This window comes from Labrus bergylta, chromosome 3 (assembly GCF_963930695.1).
Source record: "Labrus bergylta chromosome 3, fLabBer1.1, whole genome shotgun sequence".
Classification (NCBI taxonomy): Eukaryota; Metazoa; Chordata; class Actinopteri; order Labriformes; family Labridae; genus Labrus; species Labrus bergylta.
Genome location: NC_089197.1, coordinates 10,044,285 through 10,058,288, shown reverse-complemented (window position 1 = coordinate 10,058,288; position 14,004 = coordinate 10,044,285). Strand labels below are relative to the sequence as shown.

General features: G+C 42.9%; 1 protein-coding gene across 1 annotated transcript in view; it reads right to left on the bottom strand.

Moving 5' to 3' along the window:
• nav2a (neuron navigator 2a) overlaps positions 1 to 10,126 on the bottom strand; it is a 125,839-nt gene extending 115,713 nt beyond the window's left edge. The window contains exon 1 of the mRNA XM_065952651.1: positions 9,220 to 10,126. Within this exon, the coding sequence (XP_065808723.1) occupies positions 9,220 to 9,429 (210 nt within the window). The 5' untranslated portion in view covers positions 9,430 to 10,126. The remainder of the gene's footprint in view (positions 1 to 9,219) is intronic.
• Positions 10,127 to 14,004: the final 3,878 nt, after the last annotated feature.

Here is a 14,004-nt window from a genome sequence, read left to right as displayed (position 1 = left end):
GGTACACATTTAAAACACGGGTATGCCTTTTATTGGACAGGCAGGACAGTGGATAGAGCCGGAAATTGAGAAGAGAGAGTGGGGAATCATGTGCTGGAAAGGAACCACAGGTCGGACTCGAACCAGGGCTGCCCGCTTTGAGGACAACAGCCTCTGTACATGGGGCGCATTAACTAACCCAACTTTATTTTTTAGTTACTGTATATCCTCAAACTAAATGTTTGATGGTTTTAATGGAATTTTATCTCAATAACAATTTTTGATGAGTTTTTTTAATGAGTTGGTCAATAGATGTGATAGATGATGAGCAGTTATTGCGGTCCCGGTTACATCCAGTATAAGTTCATTATGATTGTGTAAATGCTGATTTTAGTGTCACTTTGTTACACTGTATGACGGATGATTTTTGTAGCTTCACTCATTACAAAAATGTCTTTTTGGATTTATGTTTTTAGAATATCTGATTGGTTATTAAAAACCTGTGTGGAAGACATCCTGGGCTCTCTGCTGGCTCCACAGAGGTTGGGAAGTTATCCAGCCTGCCTCCCGGTCCTTGTTGACCCCGAACACGAGGCCTCTGGGGAGAGTGACTTCAGCCCTGATGACCTCTACCTCCTGGCCTCTCCTCCTTTTTCCTCACAGCCTTCTGTTTCCAGACAGAGATGGAGCTGATTGTGTTAGTCCAACCGCCTCTGCAGTGTTCATTCCCCAGGGGGCGCCACTCACAATGACCCGTTTGTCTGCACCAACGGGCGCCATGTGACAGCAAACGCTAGGAAAGTAGAGGTGGAGGGAAAGTGAAGGGAGGAGGGCACCTTGGCTTTCAGAGGAGATCAATGAGAAGGAGGTTGACTCAGGAGAAGCAGATGCCCAGTCTTAATTAATATGGTTATATCCTCCGCAATGACCTCACACAGGAAGGAGAGGGGACAACCACACAGGAAGTGGAATCTGATCGAGACACATTAGGCAGAGATGAGGTCATGACTGCTGGAGCCAACTGCCATATGATCATGTCGATCCTCCAAAAACTGAGCCTTAAGACTACAACTACCAAACATCTTTCTAGAGAAGATATTGAAAGATACACGGGGGAAATGAAACTATAGTTTTCTGTGAAGTGACTTCGATTTCAGAGTAATTTATTAGTTGAAAAAATAATAAGACAGTTTTAGGGTTTACTAAACTTGAACCCTGAACATTGACTTGTAGATCGATCCAAACTGAGACAAATCAAGCAAAACATGGAACAAGTTTTCAAGCAGCACCTGAGGCAAAGAAAAATGGAAATCACTCATTTCTAAACACTTAACAGGTGGAAGTGTCTCAGTACAAATCAACACCTCCAATGGGGGAAATTTCTGCCCCATCATAGAGAACTATTTTAGATAAAACAGACGGCAATCATGAGTAACATTGTCAATTTGGAGCTTGCATCCCCCAAAAAACAAACAATAGAAAATCTAGAAATATAATATGAAGATGTAAGAAAATTAAAGAACCGGCAGGAGGAGAACCTGCAGGAGGAGAACCTGCAGGAGGAGAACCTGCCTCGGATTACTTTAAAACCCAGACATCAGACCTGCTGTTATCTCCCCTCTGACTGTAGCCTTCGGGCTGCTTCAGTTCATCCTGATGATTCTGCAGGACGACCCTCCGCCTGTTCTCTGAGGGCCGACATTGAGGTGTGTTGTCGCTCTTATCAACAGTGACTGGAGCTCCATCCTGACTGATGCTGATAGTGACACATGTGAGGTTACAGTTGTATGGGCGAAAACCTCTTATCTCCAAAGGGCCAGCTTCAGCAACCGAGGACAACGGCCTCGACTTGAGGCTGACAAAAAGAGACTTTTTACCATTTTCTGGCAGCTTTCTAATTTGTAGCAGATGGAATGAGTGGGAGACAACCACAGAAAAATGACACACATAAGTTGAATCCGTGAGGATCACTCACAGGTCCTAACAAGACTTGTCCTATTATCCTGCGCTCTTTGTCAGAACTCGTGCAGTCTGTTAAAACCTCAGTTATCCCTTTGAACAATGAAGACTCCGACAATACAATGACTAAAAAACATCCATTAAATCTGCCTTTAACTCGCAGCCCCTCCAGAGGAGACATATGTGTATGTGTGGCCCTTTGTCATGGTAATAAAAAAAAGAAGAAGCAATATAGCCACCCTAAGACCCCCACCCAATCTGTTTCTCCTCTGGGCAGGAGGGGCATTAGCAATCCAATGCAGCACGGCGGCGCTTTGCCTTTCACTCTCACCTGCTGGGCCGGGTCCTCAGCAGGCTCCGGGTGGAGGTAGCAGCCATAAAACAAGTCATTACTGCCTTTCAGAGGAAGCCGGGGAGGAGGAGGGGGGAGGAGACACAGTGCATGAGAGGAGTCTCCTCTAAGGGTCAGGTGAGATCAGTTTTAAAGGATGATAGTGACATTTTACAGATTGAAGATGTTGATATTGAATATTTTGCATCATTTCTTTGTTGCATTAAATTCACCTTTATCGTGCACAATACTCTGTTCAGTGTGTTTGTGTCTGTAAGTTAAAATAATGGGCTTTACAAACTCCTTTTAAAACAGCATATGACGCTGAGTGGACTGCATGAAAACTAAAGATAGGTGTCACTATGGAGTAATGTCTTAATATCATGATATAAAACAGAGTACAGCAGCATGTTTCTCAAGTTATCTCATCTTGGCAAATATTATATATCAGCAAAATTGTACCTTAAAGTATGCACAGAGGAATAATGCCCTGCCTCCTTTGGGACACTGCTGTACCTGGGAACATAAATGCTCTGCAGCTGTAGGTCTACTCTGATTGTACAGGTGTCGTTTGTGAAATTTTGCATAGATTTCCATTCAGGGGTTATTTTCTTGGTATAGGTCTAATTTTTAATTGTACAGGTTTAATATTGATCTATGTAGAGGTTTCTTGAAATTGTAATTCAATTTATATTTACATGGGGGGGAACATCGGATGTTGTTAGATGTTACAAATGTATCATGTAAACGACGACTACACTGTCATTAAGACACATGATCGTGTTAGAAATGAAAAGACAACAGCCGACAACAATGACTGAAGGGAATCACTTTGAAGTCTTATGGATTAAAGTATGACAATCATTGATTATATAAAAGAGAGCTGATTTTTGTTTATTTTTATTTAAAATACCAAAAGTTGGATGGATATAAAATACCGAGGTTGATCTTGTGTTTTCTGTCTGGTTAAATATTTTGTTTCTATTCATAGTGCTTTGTCTCAAGGCCTCTTTGTGTTGTTCAGTCTTTGATACATTGAGAAATCTTAAGAATTAGTTTTTTTAGTGTAGTTACAATTTACTTCAATTAAATAATAAATTAATAAAAAATGCAAATAAATATAATGTCACCTCTGGTTTTTCTGAATAGGTTTTGCAAAATGTGTGTATTATCTGAGGTTTATCTCCACTCTGCCTCTCCATCTTTCAGAATGTTTTTTTTCATTTCAGGGCCATTTAATTAGCTTTGAGTCCACCATAATGTAATGAGTTCACACATATCACTGGCTATGTGTTGGTTCACGGTCAATCCAATTCAGAGAATTAAATTATAACCCATTTAAATAATTCAAATGAAGGCAGTTATAATCTCTGGGAATTAGACGTCCAGAGAAACACAGGAAGTTGAATTAATGGCGCTCAGGGAACATGTAGGGGGGGGGGTTTGAATACCGAGACTGAGGACATTTTTTCATGTAGGGGCCTGTCTAAATAGTGGATCCTGTTTTTTTTTTATGATGAGATCATCTTGGTAAATATTGGCTGAGGTGGCCTGCGTGACCCTCCTCATCGGTCCCTTTGTGTTTGGATGTGATTGTGATTCAGCTCTGAGGCAGAGATGAGCTTTTATAATGATTCTAATAAAGCTGCTCTTCACACTGAGACGGACTTAAGCCTTTATCTGCAGCGATACTTATTAAGATAAGAGCTCCTTATCACACCGGCACACAAACAAATCCCTGTCTGTGGTGTGTGGGATCAGGTGGCTTTGTGCATGTGTGTGTAAATGGTAAATGGTATATGGACTTGAGCTTGTATAGCGCTTTTCTAGTCTTCTGACCAAAGCGCTTTTAATCCACATGTCACACCTGCACATTCACACACTGATGACAGAGGCTGCTATGGAAAGTGACCATCAGTATGAACTAATGCATTCATACACATTCATACAGTGCTGACAAAGCAGTGTGAGCAACTTGGTGTGTGTGTGTGTGTGTGTGTGTGTGTGTGTGTGTGTGTGTGTGTGTGTGTGTGTGTGTGTGTGTGTGTGTGTGTGTGTGTGTGTGTGTGTGTGTGTGTGTGTGTGTGTGTGTGTGTGTGTGTGTGTTTCTACACGATTTCTTGAGGTCTGTGCATGCTTCACATAGCATTAGAAATTCATATTTCATGGTCTCCTGCAGAGAATGTGGCTTCCAGAGATTCATACTTTTGAACCTTTTCCGTCTCAAAAGCGGCAGCTAAGAACTAATGAGCTGCAACAATGAAACTGGCATTAAAAAGAGACGGGGAGAAGAAAGAGTGAGGGGCGACAGAAAACAGAAGGAGAGGAGGAGAATGAGGTCGACGATAAAACCGAGGCATTAAAGATGAATAGCGCAGCGAAGACGGTGGCCTTGGATGACTTCTACACTCGTGCACACGCTCACACAAACACACACTCACTCTCTCCGTAGTAGAGTTTGTGAATGAAATCGGGTGCAGGGCGAAGTGTGGCCACTAGAGGGCAGCAGAGAATCTGTAGTGGGCTCTGCTCTCCTTGATGACAGTATGCTGAAGGGTTAAAGACCACAACGGCTTGTCCTTTTATATCCCATCACACACATGAGAAAATAGGACACACACTCGGAGAGAGAGAGAGAGAGAGAGAGAGAGAGAGAGAGAGAGAGAGAGAGAGAGAGAGAGAGAGAGAGAGAGAGAGAGAGAGAGAGAGAGAGAGAGAGAGAGAGAGAGAGAGAGAGAGAGAGAGGGCAAAAAGCCATTCACACTTTTCCAGACTATCACCTTCAGATTAGATTCTGCAAATTGTGCCAGACTTCTCACACACACACACACACAGACTCACACACAAACACACACACGGTGGTACTGTCCTATATGTAAGCACAGTCTGGATGTGGGTCTCTGCCTCCTGCAGCTCTCCTGCATTATGGATTAACTCTTTGTCGCAGGTGTACGCAGCATGTTTGTGTGTTCAGTGCCAACTGGGGCATCAGGCTGGATGTGTGTGCGAGGATCCTCGACTGCACTCTGTCAGGACTCCACTAATCCTTCAGACAAACACGGTCCTGTCCTGCTTGTAGGTAGTTTTGCTGGTGCAGTATTTTCCCTCAGAGAAACCACAACGAGGCAGAATCCCTTTAAAAGGAACTTTTGGTTTGTGTCACTTTTAAGGCCCCTGTAGACAAAGCAGTAGCTCATATGTCTTTACTTTTTGTATCCTGGACATATGTAAGTAGTCTACTGTGGATCCATGTTAATGATCTTTAGAAGCTTACATTGTTTGCTCCGTCCGCCAGTTAGTAGGAGGGGTGAAACGTCTTCAAGATCCTTTGGATGAAGCTTTTCGACCTCTTGCTGATGGTGTCTCGGTCGCTTTTGTTGTTCATAAAGAAGCATCAATATTAACAACAGTCTAAGTTTCTGAGCTGGTGAATAACTCATTACAGGAGCTGTTAAAACACTTCTTTGGATCAATACTTGTCTCCTTTTTACCTTCCTCGTGTGTTTTCTGCTTGTGTGACTGTGACTGTTCAGATTCATCCACTCAAGGTCAACACAACTGAACACTGACAGAGATAAAAGATAGAGAGAACAGCAGGGTAAGTTTGACTGTGGAGAAATGACTCAAACCTCCCCATCCCACTCTTATGACTGTGCTGTATTCAGGTCTGTTTGCTGCTTTTGTGGTGGAAGTTTGTGCAAAATGGCAGCTCAGGAATGTAGCCCAGAAAACTTTCTGCTTCATTGTCATGATTGTTTATTAATTAATAGACTTTTTTTCTGAGTTAAAGACAAAAGAGAAAGGAGTCTTTTAAAATGTGTCGCCATCCTCTTGAAGAAACTCCCACCAGAGGAAAACTGTGAAAGCATCAAAAAAACACAAAGCAGCCCCAACGTCCCGGGAGATTCTCGTCTCATCTCAGTCTGCCCTCAGAGCAGATTGAGTTCACACTGAGGATCAATGGCGTCTGTGCATGAAATCCGCAGAGGGTTTTACCCGCACTGACAGCCACACATTGTGGATGGTTCAGAGTCCTAGTTGATGATTCTGCCTCTCAGGCCTTCCTCCAGGGTGATACCCACCAGACCCAGTCCAGAATGAGGACGATGGACCTGAGCTATGAAACAAACACTCAAGCTTGCCATGTTTTGAAGAGATTTCTTACCAGTGACTATTAAGAGAGTCAGACATGGTTTCAATCTGGAGAAGGGAAAATGTGCAGGGCCAGGGCAATTTGCAACGAGAACAAAAACAGCAGCTTTTAGGTGTTTCCTTTTCCTAAACATTCATAAAACACTCTTAAATGAAGCCTAGTGGTTAGTGCACGCACCCCATGTACGGAGGCTGTGATCCACCAAGCGGCCGACCTGGGTTTAAATCCGACCTGTGGCTCCTTTCCTGCAAGTCATCCCCTAATTTTTTAATCTATCCACTGTCCTATCTCGGAATAAAGGCATAAAAATCCCCAAATAAACCTTTAAAAAATGTGCCACTGACACACACACACACACACACACACACACACACACACACACACACACACACACACACACACACACACACACACACACACACACACACACACACACACACACACACACACACACACACACACACACACACACACACACACACACACACACACACACACACACACTGTACAGTGCTGTAAGTACATGACTGCAGTATTCACAGCACTGCAGTTGAGCATGCCGGTCAAGGGTTAACCCGGCCTGGGGTGAAGCCGGCTGCTTCATCAGCACCACGGGGATGGAAAGGAGAGGGAGAGAAAAGGGGGACGCAGAGGAGAGCGAGCGAGAGAGAAAGTCACAGAAAGTAGGTCAGTGAGAAAACGTGATTAGCCACAAAACAAACGACACCAGCAGTGGACGCGTGCCGTGTCCGAAGGGCCTCTAGGCTCCTGTATCTTTCTCCTCACGCGATCATCATCATCATCATCATCATCATCATCATCATCATCATCATCATCGTCGTCGTCGTCAAGCCGGATCCAGATCTCTCCCTAAACAAGCCTGGCATGCTGGACGCCGCAGTGGCTGGCTAAGAGTCACGCTTATACTGTAAAGAGAGGATGCCAAGCATGCACTTGCTTGGTTTGCTTCGACACACACTCACACACACACACACACACACACACACACACACACACACACACACACACACACACACACACACACACACACACACACACACACACACACACTCACACACACACACACACACACACACACACACACACACACACACTCACACACAGACACCTCCTTCCCCTCGCTGCCTTACATGGCGTTAAGAGCGATCCCTCTCTCGCCGTTGCAGCCGTTTGTGTGGGGTTGCTAAGCGCAGCCAATATTTCACAAACACAGCAAAACAGGCACCCTGATATCCTGCTACACTACATGCCAGCCTGCCGTCTCCTTCCAGGAACTCACTCCGTTTGGCTTCTGTGCTTCTGTTGTGTTAAATTGAGCCAGGGGAAGTATGGTGAGCCTGAGAATCTGTGCATTAATTAACAACAACAAAAAATCTATATTCTAAGAGCCCCCGGGCCAAGAAAACAAGACACAGAAACATATTGAACATATCTTCTCCAACCACTATTACTGCAAAATAACAACATGAGTGTCAGATAGAATCCTTTCTATTTGATAACTCCATTATTGTCAGACAGACAGTATTTATATCATCATCAGGCTGAAACCAAAGCAATCACATTTAAGTTTTTGGGGATTTGACTTTGAAGATATTAATACATTTTTAGGGATATTACATGCCGTTAATATTAGGGTGTAAATTTGCATCACACTTGCATATGCAGCTCTATAAAGTCCAGTTAGAGGGAGAGGTGTCCTGGTGGTTGAAATATATAATCGTATCTACTAACTAATCTTAACCAAATGTACGATTTTGTACCTCACATGCTGCAAAATGTTGCTCCAATTGCAACTTTATTTGAGTTTGCAATGAGCCTAAACTTGCTGTAGTGGTAATAATTAACAGCGTCTAAGAGCCAAACCAACAGGGCTGGGAATCTTTGGGTGTCTCACAATTCGATTGGATTTCGATTCTTGTTGTCACGCTTCAATTCAGAATCTGTTTTTGATTCAAAACGATTCTGGATCCATGGATTCAAAGTCTATTTTTGAATTAGTACATACTTCAGGCTCTACTCCAGTCATATGTGAGACTGGCTCAATTTGTCGATGCTCCATTTGACATTTTACTGAGATAAAGAGCTAGCCTTAGCACTTAGCAGGGAGTGACTGATTAGCTAAAAGAAATGTTTTGGAAGCTAAGAATTTATTTAAAATCTCAAAGAAGAAGGATCTGGATTTTTACATAAATTGACTTTTTTTTCCCACCCCTACCAATTATGAGATGGATAAAGTTTCAGAGTTTACCAGTCTCTGTATGTAAAAGCTGATATAAAGAATTGTTGAGCTGCAATAAAATCACACATTTAATATAGGGATGATGCACTCATATTTCAGTGATATTTCATACATTAAGGTGTTTCCTTTTTACTTATCTTCGAAGAATATCTAAGAATATCTAATATTATTGAAGATTTTTAAACCCACCCCGGTCTGCTCAGCTGTGATGCTCTGCTACATGTGCTGCAGACAGTGCTGAGAGTATCCTACTCTGTGACATCTGAGGGCACTTTGCAGGACATAAATCACTATCTTAAATCAACGCAAACATTGTTTTCAGCAATAAATGTTCTGTAAAACAGGTGTCATGTTAAAGCCTATTTAAGAAATAGCCACAGATAAAGATATATTTGTGAAAGGTCCATCATGTCTAATATCGTCCAAACATGTGTCAGTAAGACTTTACATGTTAGGACAGAGAGCTTATGGCAACACAGCCAAAACAAACTGTGGATTTAAGTAATAAAGACGAATGGGGTACTTTGACATCCTGACCTGAGGGCTTCCTGAATGTGGTGCCATTCTCCTCGGGGATCCTGAGCTCGCCTGCTGGCCCAGCAGGGGGATGTGGGTCTTAGTGGGTGCTGGAGTCAGAGCCAGAGCTGTTGGCCTTGTATGGGTCTGGGGAATCGGCAGGGCGCTGTGCACCGGTTTAGGTTTGGGGAGTCCGGACTTCATCTTTGAGGACACCAAGAGAGCTGGCATCTTCTTCTGCCTCACATCGAGATGGAAAACCTGCGACCACTCAGCAAGACTCCTTGTGAACTCATGTAAGTCCCGGCTAGTTCTGCGAGTGTGAACGTGTTACCAGATTGACGTAACAAGACTTGCAGTTTGCACCTGATCCGCAGCTTGATTGAAGCTGTGTGTGTAATGTGTCCGGTCCTGGCTGCTCCTGCTGGATCTCAGCAGGGGGCTGAGATGAGCTCCCCAACATGCAGTGGGAGGGGTTTAAAACCCCACGAATGCCACCTGTTTCCTAGAACCCAACAGCCTCAGCTCTTTACATCATGAAGGACAGACTAAATCCTCCTCAGAGCTTTTCTGTTAGAAAGAAATGTGTCCAAACAGAAATGAGATTATCCACTCTGCAAAGTCCAGGAAAGAAAATCAGAAATCCCACTTCCTCACTCAGAGGAATCCCCAGTTGCCTGGTGGCAGTGTGAGCGTTCCCCGTCCATTCATCCCGAGTGCTGAGTGAGCGTCAGTGCCTGGCAAAACCGTGTCTATAAAAAGGAGCGCAGTTCCTGTCCCACAGAGCTGTTAATTACACCAACGCTTCAGGATGACAGGAGGAAAGAGCTCTATCACGGAGAGGAGAGAAGAGACGGAGAGATGGAAAGAAAGAAAGAAAAAAGAACAGGCAGCAGGGACACAGTGTCCGCTCGCTTCAGCGACTGCTCAGCTTGTGACTGCACAGCCTGAAACACAGCGCTCTGTGCTGCCTCTCTCTCTCTCTGTCTCTCTCTCTCTCTTTCCCTCTCTGCTAAGTCGTGGTTAGCAGCAGGTGTGGCTTAGATCAGGACTGACATATGTGGAGAGCCGCTCAACACATCTACTCAGTATGCTCCTCCAGCCTCCCTCTGCCTCTTCTCCTGCTCTTGTCAGTCTTACTTCTATATAAAAATGTCCATCTATGAAAGCTTATCGATCTTATAACTGGAGAGTTTAAGGATGTATCAGTGTAATTCTATTTGCTTGTGAAGAACTTTGTGATGAAGCTCTTGAGCAATAAGTGGCATTGTCTTGAAATAAGGGGGAAAAATCTCCAGGATCTGTGAGGGTCACTAAATCAACAAAAAAAACATGACATTAAGCCTCCCATGGACTTAACATGAAACCTTGTCTGCATTTGGCCAGTAAATGTACAAAATGATATAAGATCAGAAGCAACATTTCAGTGTCAGCAGGGCTTGCATCATTACCACAGAGATGGCAGTTTGGGTTTCTCCATTAATTTGGCATTTATACATCATCAACTATTAGATGGACTGGCACGTTTTGTACAGTGTGCACATTCCTCAGAGGATGAATCCCAATGACTTTGGTGATCCAGTGGCTTTTCCTCTCATGGTATTATTATGTGTGACGTGGTTTTGAGTGAATTCTGTTTGTTTCTCAGAAGATGAAGACAATAGTGGTCAGACAAAAGTAATCTCCTAGGTTTCTTTCCAGCTGCCACCAGATAGAAAAGGTTTCCTCTTGTCGAGTCAGATATTCAGCATTTCATTTCTTAATTTGCTAAATTATTTTAACAGACTTTCATGATCCTCCCAGAGGATCAATCCAGATGTATCGGGGATCCCTGGACTTCTCTTACAGTGGTGTCATGACAAGACTTGTGGTTTAGGAAGAAATGTCACTAAAAGTATGTGAATTGCCATGAAATGATCTAATCTACAGTGAGGTTCCCAAGAGGATGAAGCCCAACAGTCTACAGTGATATCCTAGATTTGCATCTAGCCATGAGCAGGTCAATGTTTTCACAGATTTCAACTTTTACCGAGTGGATTAGCAGAACATTAAAGAACAGACGTTCAGGTTTCCCAGAAGATTCCTCCTAATGACTAAGGTAGACTTCTCCAACTTCTCCTCTCGTGGGGCAATGAAGTTGCCGTTTGGGATTCTGGGTGAAATGTTTTGACAATTATAAGACCGACTGCCATGACATTTTGTACAGACATTCATGAGCCACCGAGGACGACGCTGCAGACTGCTTGAGCTCAAACCGACGGTCGGGATTGTCATTTGCTTTAACATTTATCAAATTGACTTTTAAAGTCTTGACTTGTAAAGTCAATTTCAAGGAAATTCCTTGTTCCCAAAAGATGTGTCCTAATGATGTTGGTGATCCTCTCTAAAGGCAAAATAAGGTTGAGGACTGTAATGTCAAGGGAAATGTCTTGACTGCTATGAGCTGGGTAGCCCTGTATTTTGGTAAAGACATTCACATTGGCCTCAGCATGCATGGGGAAAGTAATGCTTACTTTTTCCATACTTTGGTTTTCTCTGAATGGCACAGTGGTGTTCATGTTCGCTGCCATCTTTGTGAGCTGTAGAAGTACGCAACATCCGGTTTGTGTCGCTTCCCGCTCTGCTCGCTCTCATTGGCTATACCCCACACTGGAGGATTATTTGGACAGATAATCAGTTGCATCAAGCCTTGAATCAGGACACGCAAACATTAAGAAGCTGACATGGTAACTAGTTAAATATGGTAATCCTTTTACTTAAATATGGGCATGCTAGCATTGTCATAGAGACTCATCAGCTAGGTAATGTTAGCTTTGAATTTAAAGCTCCTCTATGCTTCAGTACAGTATATGAAGAGCTAAAAATGTTTTAATGTATTAATAGACTCGTCTCTGCTCTCTCCCTCTGCTGAATCGACTGAGCTTCCCCTTTCTAAACATGAGGATGGCCAATTAGTGGACTTGTGTCAGATCAGCGTGACTCCCAGAGGCTTAACAAAAACTCACATCCTGCTGTAAAAACAACGTGGAAAAAGACCAATGAGGGAAGATTTAGCATTTTCTCCTCAGCTCCTCCCACAGCAGTTAATTAAAGAAAAAATATCCAAATCTCTGTGTGAAAACAGATTTGTAAACATTCCTCTTCCTAAACCAAGACAGATTTAAATCATGGAGTATTGTAAGCTTGGAGAAGTTCAACAAAACTCTACCATATCACCTTTTATGGCCTGATAAGAGCAATTCAACTATGATATGAGTACAGGGACAAGCTCTGAATTTGAATCTCTCTGAATCTCTGACAATTTCCTTGTTTGGGATAAATAAAGTACATCCATCCATCCATCCATCCAATCATCGAGCACCTGCAACTCACAATGAACTCAACTCACGTTGATAATTTCTTGATTAATAATTCCTTTGATGCTTAAAAGGTCGGGAAAATTGTTTTAAAAAACATAATTTTTCTTGTATCCAAGGTTACGCCTGCTCATTACTTAAGACCAGCTGTCTTAAAACCAAAAGATATTCAGCTGTCAACATCAATAAAGAGGCAGTCACTCATGTCAACTGGGAAACAAGAATGGATCACAAACGATCTTGAGGAGAAAGTGAAGGGACGTGGAGATATTTCACCAGATATTTTTGAAGCCCTTGCCGTGTTGGTGGGGTCGATAAGAAGGAAGAGAATCAGTATTGCGATTGTTGCGCATCCACGATGTCTGTACTGAACTCTGTGTACATAAAACTAGATTCTCCATCACAAAAAGTTATTCACTCTGAAACCTGTGCTCTCTTGTAATGACAGAGAAAATAACTTAATCACAGTAGCTGCTCACCAGAATCCAAACTAAACAAATTACCACAAAATACAATCATCAGACCCATGAGGCTCTAAATCACCAGAGTGCTCTTCTCCTGTTCAATGTGAAAAGATCAACTCAGCTTTCCTGCATCTAACCAGAGGACGGGGTGGAATTAGAGAAAGTACACATGGATGCATTGGCACACACACACTTACACACTTGCAGACACACAAATTCTCAGCATAGCAATCATAAAACGACTGATTCAATCCAGTAGAGGACGTGCTCAGTATGTTAATCTTAATCCTGTTATATTAATCCAAAATTATGCAAATGCTAATATGTGATTATGATTTAGTGCCGTTTGGGTTTCTGTGTGTTTACGTGTGTGTGTTTGTTGAGACAAGTGATGCAGATGTGTTCAAAACATCTGGTGTGACCACAGACCTGCAGGTCCAGGTTTTTTAATAATTTCCAAAGTGGAGCAGTCACCAGAGTGGACACGTTTTGAAGCCCACTGATTCTAATTCTCTTCTATGATTTGGTTGTGTGGTGTAGATTTAGGATTCCTATAAATATACAGTGGTGCTAAAGTTTGCATACATTTGAACCACCATTTAACTTGTAATTTTGTTTGAGCCTGTTTTGTAAATAAGTCCCTTTTCAGTTAAACCTTTTCCCTCCAGGCTCCAGTAAATTCATTTATAAGCCAATGAGCTTCCTGTCCCGACACTGTTGGCGTTTCATTAAAATGTTGACGCCCAGACGAAAGATGGCGGTGCTCATCATTTCACTCACTCCTCATCTGTGCAGGATAAATGACAAGAGCAAAGTTTCCTTCATTGACAGTTTGGATATCCATGCACGGATGAGAAAAAAATCGGCCTGAATGGCCACGCCTGCTGTTGCCTCTTACCATCGCTCTGACCAGAGACGCTGCTTGTCAATAGGCAAGGTAGTCAACTGCTTGGGGGCCACAGGCCAGTAGGGGGCCCCCAACGGCT